Raw genomic sequence first — 24278 nt, 5'->3', positions numbered from 1 at the left:
CTCACTTGTGCAGGCACCTATACACACTGTAACACAAATAAACTTGGATACACAACATTGGTATGCAAGTTTGTCTGCCCTGCTTTCAAGGTGATAGTTTCAGACTGTCTAAGCTCTTATTTGACCCATGAGAGTAAGCATGAGCTAGCTCTCAACCCCCCCACTGCTGTATCACTAAGCACAAGTTATTGCACAGAGTCTTAACTTTGACTGTTATCTGTATCATTATTTCATATTCCATGAATTTATAATGATATCATCTATATTCACCATATTAGACACACTTCTCAGAGGCAGGGACTGATTTCCCTCAATAGTGGGGACAATGTCTTCTATATCCAGATTTGTCATTCCCTATCTTCATGGTCTTGAGCCATCTTGTGGGAGCACGGTTATCTGACGTACCGATTATGTGCATCTGTGTGCATGTGTCTGCAAGCGCCTTTTCCAGTGCACATAAGTATATGCTTATTTATGGAAGCGTGTACGCATACGAGCTGTGAATGTGTGTGTTTCTCTGTGGGCTCCCTCTAATTGTGTATGTAAAAAAAACTGCAGATGCTTTATGAAGTCAGAATGGAGCAATTAAACACCCAAGGAGCGGGTGAATCGTGCAATGTCAACAAGAATAAACTCCCACCATGGACCTGACAGCCTGGCTCAAGAAAAAAAAAGTGAGGACATCAGTGATGGAAATAATGCAAGGCCTGAATAAGAATCCACAATGCAAATTTTGCTGTTTTATTCATTGTGTTTGCAGCTAATGTTTCTCTCTGGAGTTCATGTTTTTTTGTGTTATTATAAATTTATTTTTCCTCCTGAACCTACTGCTCAGGCAACTGTAAACTTTATACAGTTTATGCAACTGCTCTTTAGTAAGAAACTACATGGATAACTAAATGCCTTATTTGTTATCTGCTAAAATAAAATAAGAAAATTGGTCTGGTTTTTGGAAATACTTGCTCAAAAAGCACAAGGTTGCCATTCTGGGTTTAAAAAAATGCATTTTTGCTCAAAAACAACTGAAGAATAGGCTGTATCCGTCACTGCAGCACTACTGCAGGACAGATGCAGGGAGCATTCATGATGCTTTTCAGTGTCCCCATAATGACAGACTTCAAACTCCGGGGGCAGTTGAGAATAAGCCTGGGCCAATACAAGCAGAATGAGGCTGATTTTGCCATTATAACGGCAAGCTCTTTTCCCTCTTGGATGGAAGCCTGGGCTGCTGACAGTCAAACATCATTATGAGCCAGTGGCCTTGCAGTTTGTCACTGTCAGAGCCTCTAAATAGAGACTTTGTTTTCAAGATTTGTAAAGATTTATGACATTCCAGGCACTATTTAAGCGATGATGCACAACAAAGTCATTTTGTTTAATGTGAAGCCACTTTGAAAGATGGCAGATTCTGTGGGTTGTGGGCTTATTTCCTCCGAGCACAAATATAATAAGATGCATTGTGATCGTTTTTTAAATCTTTCTTTCAATCAGAGGAAACACAGATGTCATGTGAAGTGTTGGGGTATTGAATGATGACATTTTCTCCATCATTGTTAAGTTCACCCTTGAACCCCATCCCTAAAAATCATTTGCAAATTTTTATGAGTTTTGGGAATGCCACACAAAAAGGAATTGGCCTTGTGGCCTTGCTAAATACTGGAATACAAGACTCTGTATGTGCTGGATGACCGGATGTTCTTGCTATGAGTTCAATCAGCCAACACACTTATTGTTGCTTCCTGATTCATTCTTTGAATTGCTGCAGAAGTGGACTCATCACTCCCACAGATGTATCCTGAACAAGAAAGAATAAAGACTCCCCTGTGGAAGAGATAGCAATCATGTAAGAAGGATATTATACATGAATCATAGAAATGGTTTCACAAAATGTATAAGCTTTCCCAGAAAATCCTTTAACAATACCCCAGGAGATCAAAGAAATACCTCACAGGCCAAGTAAGGTCACTATAATTTCACTGCTGAGTACCACAGGTGCATCTTTCCCTAACTCCCTGCAGGAGAATTACAGGAATAACGTGGTGATTTTTCTATACGGTAACATTTATTATTTGGCCTCGATGTGATGAAAGCAGCCACCGGCAGCGCCCTCTGCTGGCACACAGAAACTCCTCTTTATAAAGTGCTGTGATGCCTCGACACACATGCAGTCAGTGCGAAAGAAGCGTTCACTCCCTCCAGAGGAGCGCACAGATTTTTGAGGGAGCCAGTAGTGGGGAGAGAAAAAAATCCAGTCAGCGTTTTGTAGCACTTTCAGATGAGTTCCTCTACCTCATTAGAGACATTGGGATAGCTGACAGATCCTTTTACGCCAGTTTAAGGGATGTTTTAGGGACAAATTTTCTCAAAGGGGCAATTGGAGCGGGCAGTCTGAGCCCCTATAATGCGGAGAGATCAAGTCTCAGTAGTTTGTCGGTATTATCGCAGAGCAGACGGACCCTGAGAAACTGCTTTCATGGATTGACTGAATGATTGATTGGCATTTGATTTTTTATTTTTTCAATATCAGAGGATTTTCCTGCGTCGCGGTTAGTCTAAATATTCCAGAAAAAAAAAATCGTGGATTATATTTGGGAGTCGAGGATCTTTTTTCGGAAGGGGCGTCTTTAATGAGGATATTGATTTTTTTACATTTAGCCATACGCCTGGGTCAAGGATCCGGAGAGGGGAATTAACCTTTCACAAGGTGGAAATATTTGTCTTTTTGGACTCTAACTCGCCTCTGTTCCTGCTGAGTCCAACATGAAGTCTGTCACTGTGTGGATGTGCGTTTACATCTTCCTTCTGCTCTTAGGTGAGAAGTGAAATATGGAAACAACATGTGCAACTGTGTGCAAATTGTAAATTGTATGGCTCATATAGATACATTCTGACATCAGTAATTACTGTCAGGGAGCATTGTCTGCTATGTGTCCACTTTTCTCATGCTGGACTTGACTTGAGCGCACAAGGTTATTCCGTTTTTTTTTTTCCTCTTATGTGTAGTAATATGCTGATGGGCATTACTGTTGTATGCTGGATGGTTTGATTAGATTATGTTTAATTTTCAACCAGACCGAACTTGATCTATGCGAGTGAATCACTTATAGTGGATCCATTAAACAACCACAGCTTCCACAGCAGAAATACAAAGCTAATTATTGTAACAGCACAGTCCAGCCTTTAGTCAGTAAATGGAAAATCTGTGTGGTCTTTTCAATTACACACTTACGCTTGGTTGAATATGAGAAAATCCATCATCATGATTATCATCATCATGTTTTTCATCATCAATATAATTATCATTATAATATCCATACATTCTGGTACTTCAGTTTAAATAATCTGACAGATGAAATATTTTTTTACAGTTAACTTCATGTTACTCTTTCCTTGCCCGTTGCTCTCTGATTCTCTGCAGTATCCCCTCTTTTCTGAGCTTAATGCTCAAGATCACCACAAGGGGTCTCTCTTGCCATTTCACCAGAATTGTAGTACTTAGGTTCGTGTGAAGGTGCGATTGAATTTTGACTCCTGTCAAACTGTAACACTTGATTCTGCTCTGTGGATTACTGTTTACTCATATTAAGCTCATTTCGTAGATGCCTAGATGTGAATTAAGTGTAGTTCACATCTTTTAATTGCTCGTTAGCAATGAGATAATTAGATATTCTTCAATGATCAAGTACTCCTTTGATTAGATTTAATAGGAAACTGAAGGCTGCAGTTGGGCTTTAGATGCACCAAAGCGACTACACTGAGTATAGTGTGAATGAGACATGAGAAGACACCATGTAGATAAGACTCATGTGGATCATGAAGACTTGTTTTGCTAAAAGAGGCCTTTACATGTGTGGGCATGTCATAGGCCATCAAACCTTTTTATAGGTCTCACATACAACCTGTTGCATCAACAAATTGAAAACAGGTTTATGATATCTGCTTACACTCACATGTATTCAACGGTAAAATCCCTCACACATTAATTTACAATTTATCAACTCCACCTCTGTCTTCTTGTCCCCATCTAGATAAGGCAGCAAGTTCCTGGGATGGTCCCTCAGCTTCGTCTGTGTCCTTGGCCAACAATTCTCCAGGATCTCCAAACACCGGGTCTGGGCCTGGAGCTCAGCCGGAGTGGGTGGACTGCATCCAAGCAAGTGACATGTGCAACCAGAACCCTTACTGCAGCTCTCGGTACCGGGTGATGCGCCAGTGCCTTGTGGGCAAGGAGAAGGAAGCCATGCTGGACAACAACAGGGAGTGCCAGGCTGCTTTGGAAGTGCTGCTGGTTAGTCCTCTGTATGACTGCCGCTGCAAGAGGGGCATGAAGAAGGAGCTGCAGTGTCTGCAGAACTACTGGACCATCCACATGGGACTCACTGAAGGTAGGAGGCAGATTGTTTTACGATTCTCTGTCCCACAAAATTCACATCACATCATGTTTAACTGTTTGGCAATTTCAGAGCCTGTAATATAGTAACACTTCTTTAAGCCATGTAGTTTCTTTTTAAAACTACAAATGCATTAATGAGAAATTAGCAATTGCCTTTTTGACGTTTTTTCCCAGTGACGCCATTATGAATGATTAGGGTCTTCAGTGTCATTTGTTTCCTTCTGTATTTCCACTGTGGTTGTGACATCTTCAATGCTTTTGTTGTTTGAATATGCATAGCAGGGCTAAACCTGAGCCTTGTGGTCATGTACAACATTATATGAGTGTAAGAAGATTCATGTAAATTGCTGCAGTAAAAAGTAAATATTAATGTGTCTGTGGATGTGCACACACCTCTACCGATATCAATGTTTATGACTTAGTGCACTCTTTCAGTACTGTAACATTTATTTTAAATGAATCTTCCGATCTCAAGTACCATTGTACTTTCCGGGCAAAGGCAAGAAGGATGTACACCACACCTACTGTTGATGCCCTATTCCCTGATGCCCCCTTATAGTGATGCCCAGAAGCCCCTGATGAAAAATATATGCTTTCCTACTTTCCTCACCCTCTCAAAGGTAATGGACCTATAATGGGATTACATTATGTAGACCTGTTATGGTAGACTTATTGGTTTTCACCTAAAGTGTTCTATATTACCATGTAATTAGGTTGCAATCGTATAGCTTAGTGGCCCTGTGTCCACTTACGCTGGACATAAAATAGCACTCTTGTTGTAACATTGAAACCCTCTGGTTTTTACACTGAAATACATTTAGAGAGTATAAAGCAGCCTCTTGGACTGACATCACTCTCGGTCCATCCTTCAGGGTCAAAAGCACACAGTGTTTCACATTAAGACCGATCTGACTCAGAGTCGGAGCTGATGCCGTGCCCTGGGGATCGAGCTAAAGGGGGATCTTAACCCAAGAGTGACATTTCACCATGCTTGTACACGTGGCCAAAGCCTCTGCGACCGATGTCAAGTGTCGTGCCACGTAAACATGGAGGACATAATGTACTCAGCTGTTTTTGACACGTGGGGTAATGGTGGAAATGTTGCAACGTCTCTGAGCTTTGAGCATTCTAGGCTTTGGTGTTGTGATCCGTGAAGTGATCTGCCAGGCTGACTGCTCATAGCACCAGCTACACTTCATCAGACTGATGGCAGCAGAGGGTCCCTGACACGAGTTCAAGGGAAATGTAATGACATGGATGCTCCCCAGGCCTTCTGTCTCCCTTCCTGTCTTTCTCTCCTTTTCTAACTCTTTCTCCTTTGTAATGATCTTTCGGTTGTCCCTCTATGTCGCTTTCTCACTCTCTTTCTCCTTTTTCCATCAAATAGTGGCATCAGTCAAAGTGTTTGCGTTTGAATGCATCATGCAAGTTGTCTGGCTGTCAAGGATAGAGACCTCCTGTGCCTGCAGTATGCCCTTCACAGAGCTTGTGTTTCTTTCTGAATAAATGCCTCTCAGCAGTGTCCCGTTTTGGCCCTGTCCCCCTCGGAGATAAAACCTGCTTTAACACTAACGAAAAGCTCTTACAGTGCAGCTTTAATCTAATCACGATCCATTGTGCAGTCAAGCAGGCTTTTGTTAACTGGAAACAATCTATGTACAACATCCATCTCTGGAAACAAACACGATGGGCTGAATCCCAGAAGACCCTCTCAAAATGGTGCTAAACCACTTCTTCCACAACCAAAATAAGTTGTGGACAAATGGAAAGTTTTGATGTAGTTGTTGGGTTAGATAACGTGTAATGTAGTTTAAAGTTTTATTTTACTCATTAAAATGTATAGAGATGAAGAGTGCAAAAGTATGCGAGAAATAAAGATAATAAAAGTGAGGAACTAGGGATTAAAAGAAGATAAGAAGAGCTAGAGAAGATGAAAGGACGAATGTGACTAACTGACAGAAAAGGGCAGAGATTGTTAAAGACCTTTGTCATTTTTACTAATGTGATAAGTTCTATATGAAAAGCAATGCCTGATGGCTTGAAGCCACTTTGCACATATGACCACGTTTCTGAAACCTAAGGCCATTACAAAGGGTAGAAAGCCATATAGAAATCAGGCTCCATGCAGCTATAAGTTGGTATGTTTCTTATGACCCGTGTTGACCAGGGGCAGTGGGTTGGCCTGCTAGCCTGAGGGCTAAACCATTGTGTCTGTGTAAAGAAAGCTGATGTCGACCAGGGATGGACTGGGACTGAAACAATGCTCTGCTCCCAGACCAGCCTTACAAAAACAGCACACAAATAATCCACTGCCTCAGGCAAGGTTATCACAATACCTTATGTACGTATACTAATATTCTTTATTTCAAACACAGAACCAAATGAATGTAGTACACAGTTCAATAAAATGTGTGAAAATGAATTAGGCCTAAGTGGACAAACACAGTTAAGAGTAAAAATAAATAAATAAATCAAACGTCTTCCATTTTAATAACTTTTGAAAGATAAAGGGCTTAGCTCCATATCAACTAGGCTTCATATTAAAGACCAGTTTTTCTTTAACGTCGCCGGGTTTGTAGTTTTATTCTCAAATAGGAAAGAAACATATCTCTTTTGAACATGGGCATCAAAGAACTGATAATTTCTACATAATATTTTTCTCAGAATGTGCACAATAGAGAAATGTTTATATTGAATAAAAAAAAGATCCATAATACAATTATGTGCATTTATGTTATTTGACTTGGTCGGAATTAAATTATCTTAATCAGACCACACGTTTTTTCATGTATGAATTAAGGAAGGCTCAAGATCAGTAGAAGCTGGAGGTTTGTACTCGAATGAGAGATGATTGTGTTTAAAATGTGCACTCGACACACTTTATCTATAAGATCTTTTTTTTGTAGATCAAAAGGACTTCGTCAACCAGAAGTACTCACCAGTTCAGAGGCTGTACTTAAAGTGATAAAGAATATCCATCATTCAAAGATTCAAAAAGACCATGGAAAAAACAGCTTCTTCAAATTCCGTACTTGGCTGCTTTGTCTCACATAGTCTCAGTCTCCACTGAGGTTTATACTGTTCTGCTACAAAATGATTGTATTTTCAACAGTGAGATTTACATACTAGAAATAATAAATAAAACTTGTTTTAGTTAATTCATTTTGTTTTCTATTTGTGATGAAATGGATAATGAGTATAATGTATGATAATATTGAGCCATATGGAATAGACAATAGTCTGAACACAGGCAGGAATGTATTTATAAAATTGTGTTTTTGCAGGTACCCCTTTTGTCCCTTGTCATAGTATTTCACATCATGTGTGCCTCCAAGCTGATGTAGAAATTAATGTTTGGAGACAACAGTGGTCAAAGGTGAAGTTAGGACTGGTGCTGCCAATAAAATAAAAATAAAAAAGGCAAAAACAACCACTTGCCCTTGTCTTACCTCTGCTAATGCCAGACACAAGACAAGTAGGCTAAAGAAATAGTTATTAGTTTAATTTTCCAATTCAATTATATTTTCATTGCAAATTTAAAAGAAATGATGTAGAATTTTCATGGCATGGCCTGAAAGGACATTAAACAATGGTTCAAAACAATGAAGGACAGAAGAGAGAGTGTGACGTGACCTTGTATGTGAGATGTTTGTTAATCATTGCTAAACCAGAACAACATCCGCCAAGCATCAGCGTCACTTGCCCCCCGCCCCCCACCCTACTCAGATGATGTGACGTCATTAGATATTGTTCATGCAAAGCAACATGCACCTCTTTTACCTCTCTTCTTGTTTCTTGTTCGTTACTTATTTGAAAGCAAACTGAAGAATCTATCTTGAGACTTAAAAGTTAATCATGCAATCTTTAGCCAAGTCAAACCAGACTTACCATAAAATGCCCTGGTGAGAAGGCCCTCAGGCTGCAGTGTGTCTTGTGTCGGGGAGACGTAAATTACATTGGTTATAGCAAACAAGGTCTAGACACTTAGGAGCTGCATGAGTCTCTCCAGTTACACAAGTCCAGCGAGAGGCCTGAAGCTTTGAAAGGTCTTTCAGAGTCGACAATGTGTGTGATGAAACAGTGCATTGCTGCTGAGAAAACACTTTACAGACTCAGCCTCAGTACGACAGCAACGTGACTCAGTACCGTCATCAAGTGTTGCTTGATGTGTCTTCTTGAAATACCAGCAGAAATAATTTTGACACATTTCCTCAGGTGTTGGCAGCTACGATTCTGCAGCATTTTCAATTTCAGAAGGCATTATTTACCGGTAGGAACCTGGCCACTATGATGTGGGAAAGCAGGGGCCTCAAACTGGCATTGGACAATTGCTGGTATTGTCATAGGAGCGCCACTTTAATGTTAAAGTACTACAAGAAAACGCAATATTCTGAAAATATTTCCATTACTTACATCATACTTAACACAACAACAACAAAAAATGCAAACAGCAGTTTCTATACATTTTTATATCATGATTTATTATCATATTTGTTGTTCGCAGCCAAACAGCAAATGAGTAGTTTAAATTGAATAGTAATCTTGCGGCCCAGATTATATTATATTTTTGGGCCAGAGGGAAAGAGATGGAGGGCTGGAAATGGTCCCCAGGCCTGCAGTTTGAGATCACCATGGGCTAAAGGGTTAGGGTGTTATATTGCTAGTCTTTCAGACATCAGTAATGGTGCTAATGATGACCTGTTAATTGTGTTTTCTAACGGAAAATGGCAGCTGAATTCAATGTGTCAATGCAGCTGTCCTTGATGGATAATGGGTGGTTTCTGCTCTGAATGAGCCTGTGTCGGTGTGAGGCAATGAGGTCTAGCAGTTTGAATCTATAAAAGAGGTAATTACTAAGAAAGAAACATTGGCTGCTACACACAGGGATATTGTATAGGTGGCTACGGTTCTCTTTCAATTGTGCTCTGGGCCTCATGTGGATATAGCCTTGTAGGTTGCAGTAGAATTGGTAATTTAAACGATAAGTTTCACAACTCCGACATACATTATTTCATAGCCTCATCTACGAAACCATAGACTGGGTCTCAAAGTAGGAATCGAAGATCTTTTGTGAGGACCTTTCAGAGCAGTTTAATTAGCTGAGCCAACTTTCACTGCAGAGAGAGAAAGGAGAGCGCCACCAGTGCTCCACACCAGTCTGCTCTAGCTCATTGTGAGAGGATGCTGTATCTTTACGCGAAGTGATGAGAGTATCAGACAATTTTGTGGAATGATTTATTTTCTCCATTTTCATGAATGTCAGCGTTCCAAAGGTCAGTCTCTGAATATGTCACTGCATCATGCTAATACCACAAGTTGGCCCCTAATACTGTGGGAAGTGACATGAAATGGACAGTGTAAGAATGCTGTGCACATCATGATAGACTAAGACGGGAAGGAAGAGAAATGGAGAGAGCAAGAGAGAGGACAGGAGGTGAGGACAGGAGGTGAGGACAGAACGGTAGATAGATGATGAGGGGGGAAGAAAATTTAAGAGAGAAAACCAAAGAATGAAGAAGAGAGAGAGGAAGATGAGGGAGTCATGGGAGGGAAACGACAGAGGAGGGGGGGTTACAAAGGTACACAGTATTCCTGGGTGAAACCATCATTACTATGAGCAATGGTAGCAGTCACCAGCCATTACCTTAGCCATCCACTGTCATAAGCAGAACATTTTTCCAGCCTGCCCGCATGTCAGGGGATATGGGAAGCAGGCTCCTGCATGCTGAATATGTCCTCTCTGCTTTCTCCCTTCCTGCACTGGGGACCTGGTTGGCACTCGCTAGGTGGCTACTTCATCATCAGAGGAAGGGACCTGTCGATAGCTTCTGGATGTGATCAATAAGGTCTTTCAGAGCCTTCCCCTCCTTGTCCTTTTCATGCCTCCATCTCCCCTTTCATCTTTCGTCCGAAAATGTGAAAAGGATCAGTGAAATATGATGACAAAAAAGCCGCTGTTTGTCCTCATAAATCTGTCTAATGATTTTCTATACTGTAAGGTGAACTGCCCGAGATGACTCCCATTCACTACGAGGCTGCTATAGAGAGTGACAGTGCGGCCGAAATGAGGGCCAGGTAGCGGGGTTTAGATTAGCCTTTTATAGCAGAGTGAGTTCTCAGGCTCTCTATCAGACGGGAGAGTGAATGACGGGCCATTCTGCTCAGTGAATACTGTCATGATGTGGGCATTAAACTCACTCCTGGCAGGAAGATTCGCAGCGGTGCTGAATGAATGTGCATCGCAGAAGTCAACTACCAGGCCTGGTGGCTGTCATCACAGCATGGTTACTTATCTTTCCCCCTCTCTCTCTTTCTGTGTCACTCTTTGTCACACTCTCTGTATCATTAATTGACGTAGGTACTTGTTGAAATAAGTCAGTCAAGTATTCTTTCTTCCATATGGTAGAATTCAAAACACAACCAGGAGTCAAACACAATTTATGCAGTTAGATTAATAATTTGGGTTGTCATCCCTTAGTTACCCATGCAGCAGCACTAATCATGTTTACAGTAAATACTTAATTTGCTTAATATTGACTATTTAAGCTGTTGTTAATGTATAACTTACAATGAGGTTTTTTATTCATTCATATTGATATAAAATATAAAATGGTGAGGCTGATATATTGGGCTGCACTGCTGCTGCCTGTTTTTAATGCTCTCCCCAATATGCCATGCCATAAAGATGATAGCAGTTTTTACTTAGCCTAAGTTTTGCAGGATTTACACCATATTCAACATTTAGTACCTGACATCAGGTATTAAAATGCTGATTTAGGTAAGCGAGTGTGTAACTATTCATATTAACATTACAGTCGCATAGCCAAAGGGAAGGCTGGAAATTTTAGCACTCATTTTCTCAGCTGTGTTTGCCGACCACGCCATGCTGGATTGGAATTGTGACTTGAAATATTATTCTGAGCTAATCCAATATTCTATTTGTATGGTTTGAAATTGAGTTTAAAATGTCAATATCACTTCAAAAGCTGAGCCTTTAACTGAATTTATGCCTCAACTTGTGTTCTGTTAAGCACAATTTGAAGAAAGATGCGGTGGTATCACTCCACTTTATCTTTTCTTTGTTGAAATGAGCACAATATGGAAGGAAGTGTGAGTGGAAGGATTAATGCATTTATCCTAATGTAATAAAAATGTGAATTCCCATATTCCAGTGTTTCCTCTGATAATTTTTTTGCAGAATACAAGTGTGCTTTGAGAAGTAATTTAAAGAGGAAATGTTCTGGCTAGCCTTATCTCCACTGACAGCTCATATGCAAACTTTGGGAGCTCTGACAGAAAAGGCTCGGTCACCTTTTGTTACCAGCTGAGTTTGTGAAACAACCAGCAGGGTTCTGCTAAGGACCTCCGGCTGTGCTCCAGGCTGCCCAAGCTGTGCTAAGCTTTCTTTGTATGTGATTAATATAAGAACAGAAGTAGTGTTGCAATATATTGTTATAATTTAAATAAGAAGTCATATGTAACAGGAGCATTTAGTCTTTTTCCAACGTTGCCCGCAGCAAATATATAAAATCAGTGTCAAGCAGGAACACAATCAGTGTAGGGCACCTTTAAAAAACAAAACAAGGTGAACGACAGTTATTAAAATTGACTTTGCTTACAGCTGTAAACGGTTTGCCAAGAATGTCACTAAAAATCCATGGGACAGCTTCCATCACCTCAGGAGTTTAGCTTCATTGATAATGCATATGAAAAGGATGAGGGATGGCACCTAACGGCTTCATAAAACCCCTTATGGCAAAGGAGGAAATCGTGAATCCACTTAAAGGCAGCATTTCTCTCATGCTGTAACTAGGGAAAGACCTGATTGTCTGTCTAAGCTGTGCCGGTCATGCTCCATACTGTCAGAGCAAATGAAGTCAAACGGAGGCTTAATTACAGCGATAAGTTGTTGCCCTGTGGCTAAAAACATCTTATCACTAAACAGCTGGGAAGAATTTTCTATTATGAATGCATATTTGGGTCCAGGGTGACTGTCAAAGAGCAGTTTTCTAAAAGTACAACAAGGCCTCCTGCTGTGAAGTTCTTCACATCCTAAGGGTGTATGTGATTATAGTGTGTTTTGCAATTTTATGATTCAGCACAGCTTGTAACATCCATGTAAATAAGCTTTTAAAATTCATTAACTACAGCTGCTGTTGTGGTTGGACATTATTGTTTCATAGGATCACCACAGCACACACTGTACAGTTCCACTTACGAAATTTAATGTGCCTTAACACTGTTTGATTCCCGGCTGATTGTGCAGTGAAGCTTCTAACCAGTGTTAGAAGCTGCCTGAACAAAATGGTAAGCAACCTAACAACAAGATGTTTTGCTTTTGGCAAAAGATAGGGCAGCCTTTATTCCATTTTGCTCTGTGTAGTACAACGTGTTCTTGGTGTACTGAAGGAAGCATTACGCTTTCCTGTGAAATATTTCCCTCTTTTTTTGAAGTACACAGTAACTGTCTGTGGCTGAAAAAAGACATGGAAGGAGGGTTAAGGTGGTTGTTTGCTGAGTAAATGGTAGTCTTGAACTCTTGAGAGGCTTCTAAAGCACTATAGCTTTAGAAGGTAATTGTTGTAATTAGACATACTGAGAGAGCTCGAGTCCGGCAGCCTCTCAAGCCCCTCTCTCTTGACGGAGATGTGGATGATGCAGAGACAACCATGAAAAAATAAACACAGAAATATACTTTAAAATAAATTCATGTGCAAGCATATTTTTCAATAAACAAACAAAGAAAGAAAGTCACATATACTACGCTCAAAACTTTAAGGATTTAGATAATTGTCTCTTATTGTATAACTTGTCCCTCCTCCAATTTTCTCTCTTTGTCTGTCTTTTCTTTTCTCTCCTTTGTGTCTCCAGTCTGACTCTTCTCTGCTCTTTTTTGTCCATCTCAAACACACATACTATCCTCAACTGTGCCAGATGTCAATAGCTATATGTGTTCAGAGAATGGCCAGCTGAGCTGCTCCATCTTGTTATGATTGTTAATATTGACGGAGAGGGGCGATGTAGAACTAGACCTAAAGCAATGACTGCAGATGTACACAAGTCTGGGGTTGGTTCTCTTTCCTCTGTGGACAAATTATGATAGAATATTCCCTTTAGTAATTCCTTTTTAGACATTCCTTTTTACCATGTGCCAGTGCACATGTACATATCTTCCTGCTTTTGATTAGTTTTAATGGACAGATTCAACTTGTACGACTTCCGTTCCACCTTAAGTGAAGTAGCAACACATAGCTGATGTTATCATGACTTTTATTTCTGATTTTGACTCCTACTTGTTGATTAAATATGTTCACAGGAGACATGAATAAAAGTGTATTATATGTACTGGTAAACACAGTCACACACAATACACTGTCCACAATAGCCTTACCTATTATCAGAGCAGCTACAAGACAATATTTTATCAGCTTCTAACATCTTTTTTGAACGCATCCTATGAGGATGTTGATAAACAAAATTTACTATATCTATTGATTGGATCTACTGATTGGTTGTCTAGGTAGCACGATCTTATACCAACAGATTCTTCCTTCAGATTTTCTTATTTGTAGCAGCGGGGCCACAAACCTTCCTCACAACACCCTCACTGTGTTTCTGTTGGGATCAGAATGCAAAGCTATTACACACTGGAGGGTTTGTCTCAATCACACCGAATGGCTATGAATTTTAAATGCGGGATTAGGGCCTACAGAGAAGCAGGCACATGGGGGAGACTCAGTCAGTTGAGTGCTAATTTGATTTTTAATTTTTTTTTTTTTTTTACAAACAGCTCTGGCAACACATTGTTAACAGGGAAGGATGCAATGCTTGTGCTTTAGTCCTTTAGCTGCTTCCCAAATCAAACCACAGCAGGAACAAATACTCTCTCCAAAAGGAAATGATTTGACCATGATGAACATCCTGTTTTCCATATGAAAGAAATAAAAATTGTTCATAGTGGGTTGCCTCAGTTGTTGGCCAACACTGGGAAATTATATTATTACATTATAATGTTATTTAAATCCAAAACATTCAGTCGATCCATCAAATGAAAAAAAAGCTTACTTATTACAGTGCTTCTAAAAAGGAATCATGAATTGAACTTCCTCTCTGTTTTTATGGCTGTTGGAGCTAAAACACATTCCTACATATGTTTTCTAATGATTATTGATAGCGTAGGCTTGTTTCTGTTTTCTGTTTTTGGAAACGCTCTAATGCTCTGCTCTGCAAGGAGGGTAAAGTACAGAGCAGGTCATGAACGAGTGTTAATAAATCTCTTTACTGTTGTTTCAGGTGGAGACATGGATGACTCATCCCCGTATGAACCTGTAGCACCAAACCGACACCCTGACGCATTCCGCTTGGCCTCCATCTCTTCAGGTACAGTTGTGATTTTAACTGAACATTTTGTGATTTATTATAGTGAAGTGGAAATATTTGTTAAAGAGAAGGGTGAAATAGGGGAGAAATAACAAAGAGCCAGTGTCTTTCCCCACTGGCATTCCACCAGTCAACTGTCCTTGGCATCTGAATAAATTGGATGCTTATCGTTTGAACTGTCTTGTGAAATATTATGGTTGTTACGGCCTTGTAAGGTTAACTATATACTCTGAGTGTACTACCCCACATTTTCCCAGCTATTGATTTAGTTTTAGTTTGATTTCCTCATTGGTTTACTAATTAAACAACCCAGCACTCAACAGGGGAGCTATAGACTGCTATTTAATTTACTGGTTATTACCGTCATGGTATCACAAATCAATGGAGATCTTATTATAAGACACAGCTACAATGGTTAATGCAGTTCAGAGAAACAAGTTGTACAATAGGTGTGATTGGACACAGACTCTTGTCCATTGCAAAAGCTACAGGCTACAGTCACTTGAAAATTCAATCACTTTCTTTCATTCAGTTCTGACAGAAATTTCCAGAGGATGTTCTCTTCTATTTTTTTGTGTCTTTTTTTACCAAAAGCAATCTACAAACACTGAAGACAGCACATTTTTCTTTTCTTTTGGCTGATGTATCTTGCTTTGTTTTATAACTGGGAGGTACAAGAAAGACATGCTTTCTGCATAATCCCCTTAGCTTGAAATCAGCAGTGTATCACTTGTTTTTGAAAATGCGTTTGTTTGATATGTTAAAAGAAAGGAAAGAGTACCAATGAATGTGAAAAGTGCAGGCTTTGATTACTTTGGAGGTTTGAGAAATGATGGCAAACTGCCTTCCCTGATTTAAGTGCGTATTCATCTAGAAAGCACTCAAAAAGCGCACACTTCCGCCAAGGCTGCAGAATCCTCAAAATTTGACATTTTAATGATTGAAAATGTTTAGAAGTTGGATCTGGATTTGAGATCCGTACCAAAATATTTATAGTCAAAACAATTATGCTGATTTGTAATTAGTTTTAGTAAGGCTTTGTACAAGTATAAACTTTCAAGTGAGTAAGTCTCATGACTGCTGAGTTATGGCCATTTCAATTTATCCTGTTGTTGTAGCGCCACCTATAACCGTCAAAAAAGGCAATATCAAAAATCTACATTTTCATTTGAATATGTTATGAACCAACTTTGGTAATGATGACATCTTCTTTATGACATTTGTTAAAGAAGTGGTTGAGAAAGAGCAAAGAAATATGCATGGACCAAATCAAGCACTTTATGAGTGAAAACAGGAAGTACTTTCTAAATCAATCATCACATCTGTGCCAAAAACTGTTCTTTCTTGGCACATGGCCATAATTTCCAAAATGTTATTGACATATGTTTATTAGGTTTGAGATGCCCTGCTAACTAACGGTCAAGCAAGATAATAATCAAAGAGGACAGACGCTTGTCTTTTGCCCACCAGTGTATGAATACAAGTGCCCGGGTAAAACAAGGAGTGCAGTACAGTGTACCAAGACATATTAAGATACAACAGGGGACTCATTACTGTATCCATTTTGTTTCAGCTGTTTCCTCCATTCTCTCCGAGGTGAAATATTGGATTTGCTCTCTGAAATCTGTTTAGCCGCAAGCTTTCCTCATTATTTATCATTTCTGAGGACAGAGTAATTGATTGTGGCGCTGAGAGAAAACCACAGGCAAACAGATAAGTAATTACACACTTGTTTTATGGAAATACTTCTCATTTCGATTACTAAACCACACAAAAGTATTCATAATCATGTCTATAAATGTTAAACTGTATAGAGACCCAGGGAATATATGATATCTGGTTGGTTGATGACAACAGGGGAATGTATACTCTCCAAGAGGAAAGGTAGGAAATTGAAAAATAATCTCTGCTATTTTAAAAGTTTTTTGTCTGGGAGGAAGATAAGGGACAGAAGTTGTGATAGAAATGAAAAATAATTCTATACTACTGTATGCACTCTCAGTCTGAAGTAAAAATTAAACAAACCATATGGAGACGCTGTTTCCGTATTGCCCAAAGTGATGATACCTGCAAAACTATTTCACATAGGTTTCTCCTTTTATCGGTACTGTGTAGTCTTAACCATTCATTTTTGCATATCTTTTAAACTGAACATGTGCATGCTCACACAGACAAAAAGACAAGGAGCATATTTAACCGTGTGGAGTCTGTCCCCTCGGTGTTGACAGTATAGCCAAGGATGGCTTCGTTAGAAAGACAGCAATGAATCCTGCCCCTCCTGCCCTGGTTTGGCTGGCACTGTGCACCTGCATCAGCAGTGTTTCAGCTAAGTGCTGAGCACAGTGGCATCCAGGGCTAGAGTGTCCTCGTCGACTTCAGTGGGCCTTTTTCCACTGATCCATTTGCTGTGATGACAGTGGGGCACAGTGTGGTCTCTCAAGCCCTGTTCATCCACCTCTGTGTGCCACGCCTATCATCACTAAAGGTTAAGGGTGATAGTATGTGTCATTTGTCCTGTGACAATGTGTGGAAGTTGTGGTAGCTAGGTAAAGAAGTCAGCAAGGTTACGAGGTTGCATGAAAAATGCTTACTGTCAGGTACTCTGGTTCCCAGGCGCAGGAAATATTGTTTTCCGGAGAGAAGGTTCTCCTAGGGTACTCAGCTTTTCCATAGACCTTTCCACATTACTGCTTTAAATGGACACACAGCCCAGTTGACACCTGACACAGTTAGGCTTCGCTATCATCTTGAAGAAATATTTTCCCCATTCCATTCAAGAAGTGCAGTGTTCGATGGATTCTGACACATTTTGACCGACTGTCATTAAGTGTGATGCTGCACATCTGCCCAATTTTTTCCATTGTTATGCTGAGTGTTGTTTCCTCCTGTGACCCGTGACATAAATTCACACATTTCTATGTCATGCTGTCAGTGTCAGGGCTGAGGGTATGGCTATCTGATGATGGAGATGATATGGGAAGAGAGCAGAGGTTATACTGTATATGGTAGCAAACATGAATAGGACAATACTGACAGCTGACTGGAAGTAGAACTGACCCCTGCTTACCAGCAAATAGGAATGCTGTTAAAAACTTTGGTGTTCTCCTTTGGGAGTGCTCTTGACAGCTCCAGTGTGCACAGTATGGTCAGCAACACAAAATATGTATTTCAGCCTCTGCAGAGAGTGACTGAGCAAGTGACTGAGCGAGAGAGAGATTAGAACTTTAACCCTTATTATCAGTGTCTAAGCTGTAGTAGCACTATCACAATGAAAACCACTCCAATGAAACAAGCAAAGAATATTGCAGCAAATTTAAACGATGCATTTAAAATGCACTTCACAGGTGCTCTCTGTTCAGAAACACAAAAAGTGAAATATGTACAATAACCACATTGTTCCTAACATGAGCTCTGCACAATATTGTTGTTGTTTTTTTACCTTACTTAATCACCATTTAATTAAACTATGTAGTTCGTTTTTGTTTTGTTTTTAATCTGGCATGAAATCCAATCCAGTGCGTCATGATCCAATCATATATAACATATTGGATTTTTTTTTCAATTACAGCATAACTCATGTCAAAGGAGAGACACGCAACTGTTTTTTAGCCTGTTCCTTTATGTTTGTTAAAAACACAAACCAGAACTCCTCTTGCACCACTCTTACATCTTAACTTGACATTGTGGGACAGTATACTGTCTTCAGTGGAAAGCTTGTACATTTAGCCTTTATGAAAAGAAAAACATACACATGTAACTTTTTTCGTTGGAAAATTCTTCATCACCACAAGAGAGGGAGTGTTGAGTGAGTCTTTCCCAGAGGAAATCTATTTATAATCGGTTCTCTACTCCAAAACCCCTTTAGTTGCGGTAAGAATTCAGCGCAATAAGTATTATTAATGCATATTTTCCCTGTTCTAATCAAATTGGACCAAACTCCAGTGGGAATCTAACAAAATCAAACAAAAAGATGAAGCATGGAGATGCTACAGGAAGGCACATTTGTCTTGTTTACATTCCCCCACCCTGCAAGTGACAGACATCTCCTCGCTGCACCAAGTTTAGTTAGTTCAGAAAATGAATACTGAAACCTTTGGTGCCTGACGCGATCTTGCTAGTTTGTTTGATGCATGTAGAAACCTTTCGTTGATGAGGAGTAGGGTTGCAACTTATTTTCTTGATTTATCAATCAATTCTTTGGTCTATAAAATATCAGAAAAAAATTTCTTGGTTTCTGTACGAGTCAGTAGCCATCTAATCAATAAGACATTATGTATGAACGATGTGGCAATGAGTCCTTCCCCCACAATGCACCAGGAGCCTTATCAAAGCCCAAATGAGTGGCATATTATGTACGGCATACAGCAAAGTTATCATTGTCTGTAACTGTTAATATGCTCCATGTTAAATGTATTCTGTTCTCTTGACCCAGCGCTGGGCTAATTAACTTATTAGGAGCAGAGGGCAGTGTAGAATCCTGCATTCAGGGGTCCCTACAGGAATTAAGTTTAACATCCCTTAGTTAGACCTTCCAACTCTTAGCACTAAGCCTCTCACCTCTCAGCTCAGTGTGCCCACCATCCAATTAAATCCAGAAAGCTGTTTCTACAGCTAGGGGAAAAGGACCAGTGCAACAGCCGTGCTCAGCATGCTGTTGAAATGTTTGACATTTTCACATTGTCCTCATAACAATTACTATTACTTAGGCAAACACTAAGATCTTTTTTGCATGCGTTCAGCAGGGGTTTTGGTTATTAGGGCTCTGAATGTGTTTGTGCATGTGTTTGTTTGTGCAAGATTGGTTTTGTGTATTCTTGTGATTGTGCCTGTGTATATTTACATTACTTTGTTTACATGCTTCATTATTCTGTGTGAATTTTCTAATCAGTTTACCCTTAGTCCAGCCTCAGCTTGTCTCTCTCTGTGGGTCACTAATGAGAGTTGTTGTTCGAAGCTCACTTATCAGAGACTCTTTGTAATAGTCAGCGTTTTTCTAACAAGTTTGAATTAAACAACAGTGAATAATCCACAGAAGATTTTTGTTGTTTTAGTTTGTTAGTATGTTTAGTTATTCCCGACTTGCATAACAATGAAGCAGATTATTGATAAAATATTGTGTAGGTTCACCTGACACGCATCTTGTTAGGTTATTTTAATACATTATGCATTACTCCCAGTGACGGCTGAAGGAGCTAAAAAGCATGCATATTAAGACTGAGGGGGCCACTGAGGATGCTAAAGCTTTGAATTTCACCAGAGGAAGCTCAACTTGAAGGCAGACGTTCATAAACAACTCAAGTATTTAGAAGTGTGTTTACAATGATTTAAAATTCCTTTGGACACCCGTTTCCCACCTCTGCATGCACACATTTATTCTCACATGCAAATATTTAGTCTTTTCTCATCATTTCCATGTCCCCTTACTCTCTCTCATCTGCATGCTGGTTCATTTTACAGCAATAATTTCCTGCTTAGAGGGAAAATTTAGTTGATCCCTGAAAACTGAAGATTTCTTAAACTCTGCTGGTCTTCTTCTGATGACGTCTATGCGTCTAACTTGCTCAGTAAGGCTTAGGGAGATGATGTTGTAGATCCAGTACACCCTCTTCCTCGCCTCTGGAAACCCCGCTGCAACACACAGTACAGAGCTAATGACTGATGAGCCCTTTGACACGGAAATGCTTGACATGCTCCTCGGGGTCCAGACTAAAGACTTCCCTAACAAGCTCTCGCACACTCACCCAAGGCCGTATTAAATCCAAACTTTGGCACCTTTCCTAATTACTGAGAACATACCCGAAGCCAAGAGCCTCTTCCTAACCTGAGCTGAACTCCCCTCTGCAGCGCAGCGTCCCTTGAGTATGGGATGATATATGAAATGCAGAATTCAAATTAGGTTGATGGAGAGCAATTGCTGGGGAAGGAAGATCCCTTACTCGTTGGGGAAAAAAACCATCAAATCCAGAAACGCTATATGTGAACGTTTTATCTACTTCTTCTCATTCATATGTGCTCTGTCCACCTCCCTCAACCCCCTCTTTCTCTTTATTATCTCTCTGTCTTATTTCTCACCGGAACACAGGTCTTAGGTAATTTTCTGTATCTCTCAGCCTGTCTTCCTATAGGTGTCTCCTATCTCTCATTTTACCTCTCTGCTTCTCTCTCACCTCATCCTCTTTTTTCCTTTCCCCCTAATTCTTTCTCTCCGTGTGTGCTATATGTGCACAAAGAATAGATGGTTATTTCCACTACATTGCCATCAGTGGGGTCTAATTTATGAAGCCCATAGAGTAGAGAGCCCTATTAAAAGCCTATTTACAGTCAACAGGAAGATCACCAAAAGCAATGGCGATGCCTTAACTGCTGTTGACATCAACTAAATGTTATGAGGCCACATTTTCCAATGCACACGAGGCACTTGTGAGTAAACAACTTAAGACAAATTGAAACTTTTTTGTTGAATTCATGTTTTCTATTCCCCATATTAATTTGATATGTCACTTTGCGCTACATGCACATATTTCTGCACACATATTTGTTCATTCTGCAGCCAACAAGTACCATGATATAATGGGAAAAACATTATTTATGACTTTTCCTGCACTCAGTGACACTGATTGTTCTGTGTTTATTACATCCATTAATCAATCAATGCGCCCACTCCCCGTCTATCTGTTCATTCATTCAGGCAGTACCTTGCTTGCTCATTAATGTATAGTACAACAGCCGGCAAGGTACGTTAATAGATATGTGTAAACTATTGTGATGCTGATTGGCTGGGTTAATTATTCTCAGCAAGAGTCGCACATCTTTCCTGAATTAGACTGGATTAATTGAGAGCTCTCCAGCATGCCTCTGTAAGTGGCTGTCCAATCTGTTAGTCTGTGTCCTCTCATTTCAACTCTCTATCTGTCATGATCAGCTGCTGTAATCAACTGCTCAAGTCTCCACTCCCATCCTAAAGCTTTTTCCATTTTTCTAAGTCTCATATCATTAGCTTATCAACCCCTTTCTCCTCACATTATAGCAGAATATGTTTGCTGAAGACCTTCATTGTAATGCACTTGGAAAATCAATTATAACTGTAACACAATACTGCAGATTTCCCCACCCATCTTCACTTCTTTGCTTCCTTCCTCTTCTCCTCCTGCTCTTGCTACCATCCTGTTTGTGTGTAAGCACGTCAGAGCCATCAAGTGGGCTTTGTGTCTTATGTTCGCCCCAGGACATCTTTTCGGGTTGAGCACCAAATTCAATCTCAGCTCCCCAATCAGAGGTAGTAAAAACCCGTCCATCGCTGCAGCCTCAAAAGCTGCTTCAGCCCTGCTTGGTCAGATAAATCTTAGTAGCTCATCCTTCTCCTATACTCTTTTCATCCTGGACCCCCCAGTGGCCCACATTAGAGCCTGCAGATGGCCAGGGGAGATTTAGGAGCTGCAATCCATCAATGTAATGTAGCCTGAACCACTGGACAGCCGCCCCGCTAACCTCTCCTCCAGCTGGACCGTACCGCCCCCCCCTCTCAGGCACGGTTCAGCCAAGCTTGGCCCACTTAAGTAAAACTTTGGCCCTACTTTGGCCTCTTCATGCCCAGTGCTAAAAGACAGCTCTCTTTTTGAGTCTCACTGTAATCACAGATCAACCAACAGTTAAGTTAAGTTGGGCGGCTGTGGCTCAGAGGCAGAGTGGGTCATCCCCTAATCAGAAGGTTGTTAGTTCGATCCCCGGCTCCTTGTGCCACATGTTGAAGTATCCTTGAGCAAGATACTGAATCCCGAAGTGCTCCCGATGCCGTGGGCTTTGCCATCGCTGTGTGAAAGGGTGAATGTGGCACGTTAACAAGCGCTTTGAGTGTCGGACAAAGAATAAAAAGAAGCGTAACAAGTACAAGATCCATTTTACCAACAATTACACATAATATACCATAGCTTCCTGCCTATGAGGTTTGATGTTTGTTACTGCTACACAAGTAAATGATCTGAGCACAATTCTACCTGCCTTTTCAGTCACTTACAACTAACAAGACTGAGTTTGTTATGCTGCCAGACATCTGTTGTGAAGTGTTTATACTCTCCCCTCAGAGAGTGAAAGGATAAACAAGTTTTATTTGATGACACAATGATGTCTTATTTTAATAAGAGTCATAAAAGTTAATGCTCTTATTATTTGAACAAAGAGGGAAATGTTCTCCCTGATGGCCTGTGACGAACTGACTTAAAAAGACAGTACTACTTTGAACAGCTACACCTACTGAACTCAGGACATGTCTCTTAACACCCTGCCTGTTTATCAGAGCGCCTGCAACATTTAACCTTGATACATCTAAATGAAAGCCTTGGTTAACAGAAAGCTAGATTAAGTGTGCTTTGTTCTTTCTGTGATGAACTCCTGATATTCCACCTCTGCTATTCTTCAGTGGCAGTGAGTTGTGTTTTATCTGACGTGATCTGAAACCACAAAATCATAAATTTTTGGTGTTTGCTTATTTTTCCCCCCCTGTTGTGATGTGATGTGTTCTACGTATCCCCATTTCTAGGATTGATAACGTGCGATGCACCACTTGGAAACAATACAACATCTCTAGCACACCCCTCTAAAATAAATGTTCTTCCTTCTGCTCCAGGCTGTCTGATAGACACAGAGTGAGATTGGTTCTGTTGAATAAGAGATGAATCTCTCTGGGTGTCACCATGCCGCTACGACCTCTGAAATATCATTATCTACAGGGGAGGGAGGTTAACTTCTCTAATATAGCCTGAATACAAGAGAGGGATGCCACAAGTGAACATGATCCTGCTTTATTACTGGTATATCCCGGGAAAAGGTGTGTTTTTATATAGACACTGTGGTATATGTAGCACCTCAGAACACACAGACACACCTAATGACATAATCTGTTTTCCACAAATATGGTGTGCAGCCTGAGGGGTAATTGCAATGTTTCAGTTTTTGATTACACTGAAAAAAGGGAACTTAATCTTGTACTTGAACCATCCAATAAGTGGATCATACAGCACAGTGTGTATTTCAGCTTGGAGTCTTTGCCAAGTCCTTGAGATTAGCACGTTTTGGGCAGATGTTACAGTATTTAGTGTTTCCCACTGACCAGTGTTCACATCAATAAGCTTTCTCATCAATATTTCCCCAAGTACTTACATTATTTCCATGAGACTAATTAAAATATCTTGTTTACTCCATTATAAGTCAAACAACAAAAACCTGTAAATAAATATTATTTGTATTAAATCAAGGTAACTTGCTACGGAAACTTGATAATGGACTAATATTATAATGATCACGTTATGGTATTACCTGGAAATGAATAATGTATTAACATCCAATTTGGAATCATAGCTTAATTCATTCATATTTCACTCAAGGTCTGAAACAGACTGAATCAATAATTCAGTTAGAGTGGATGTGGGTTAGCTGCAGGCATTCCTCCAGTGGCTTGCTGTTGGTTGACGAAACATAGAAGCACAGATGATATTGAAGAGTCTCCTTC

At 40.1% G+C, this 24278-nt stretch overlaps 1 protein-coding gene across 1 annotated transcript in view; it reads left to right on the top strand.

Annotated features, from left to right (window-relative positions):
* Window positions 1–4303: 4303 nt before the first annotated feature.
* LOC118326307 (GDNF family receptor alpha-2-like) overlaps window positions 4304–24278 on the top strand; it is a gene marked incomplete at its 5' end in the record, with an annotated part of 44014 nt that continues 24039 nt past the window's right edge. The window contains 2 exon segments of the mRNA XM_035659287.1: window positions 4304–4385; window positions 14687–14773. Coding sequence (XP_035515180.1) covers window positions 4304–4385; window positions 14687–14773 — 169 coding nt within the window.

Source organism: Morone saxatilis, unplaced genomic scaffold (assembly GCF_004916995.1).
Source record: "Morone saxatilis isolate NCDOM2014 unplaced genomic scaffold, NCSU_SB_2.0 Contig16, whole genome shotgun sequence".
Lineage (NCBI taxonomy): Eukaryota > Metazoa > Chordata > Actinopteri > Moronidae > Morone > Morone saxatilis.
The sequence above is the reverse complement of the archived record's forward strand: the minus strand, read 5'-3'. Positions and strand labels throughout refer to the sequence as shown.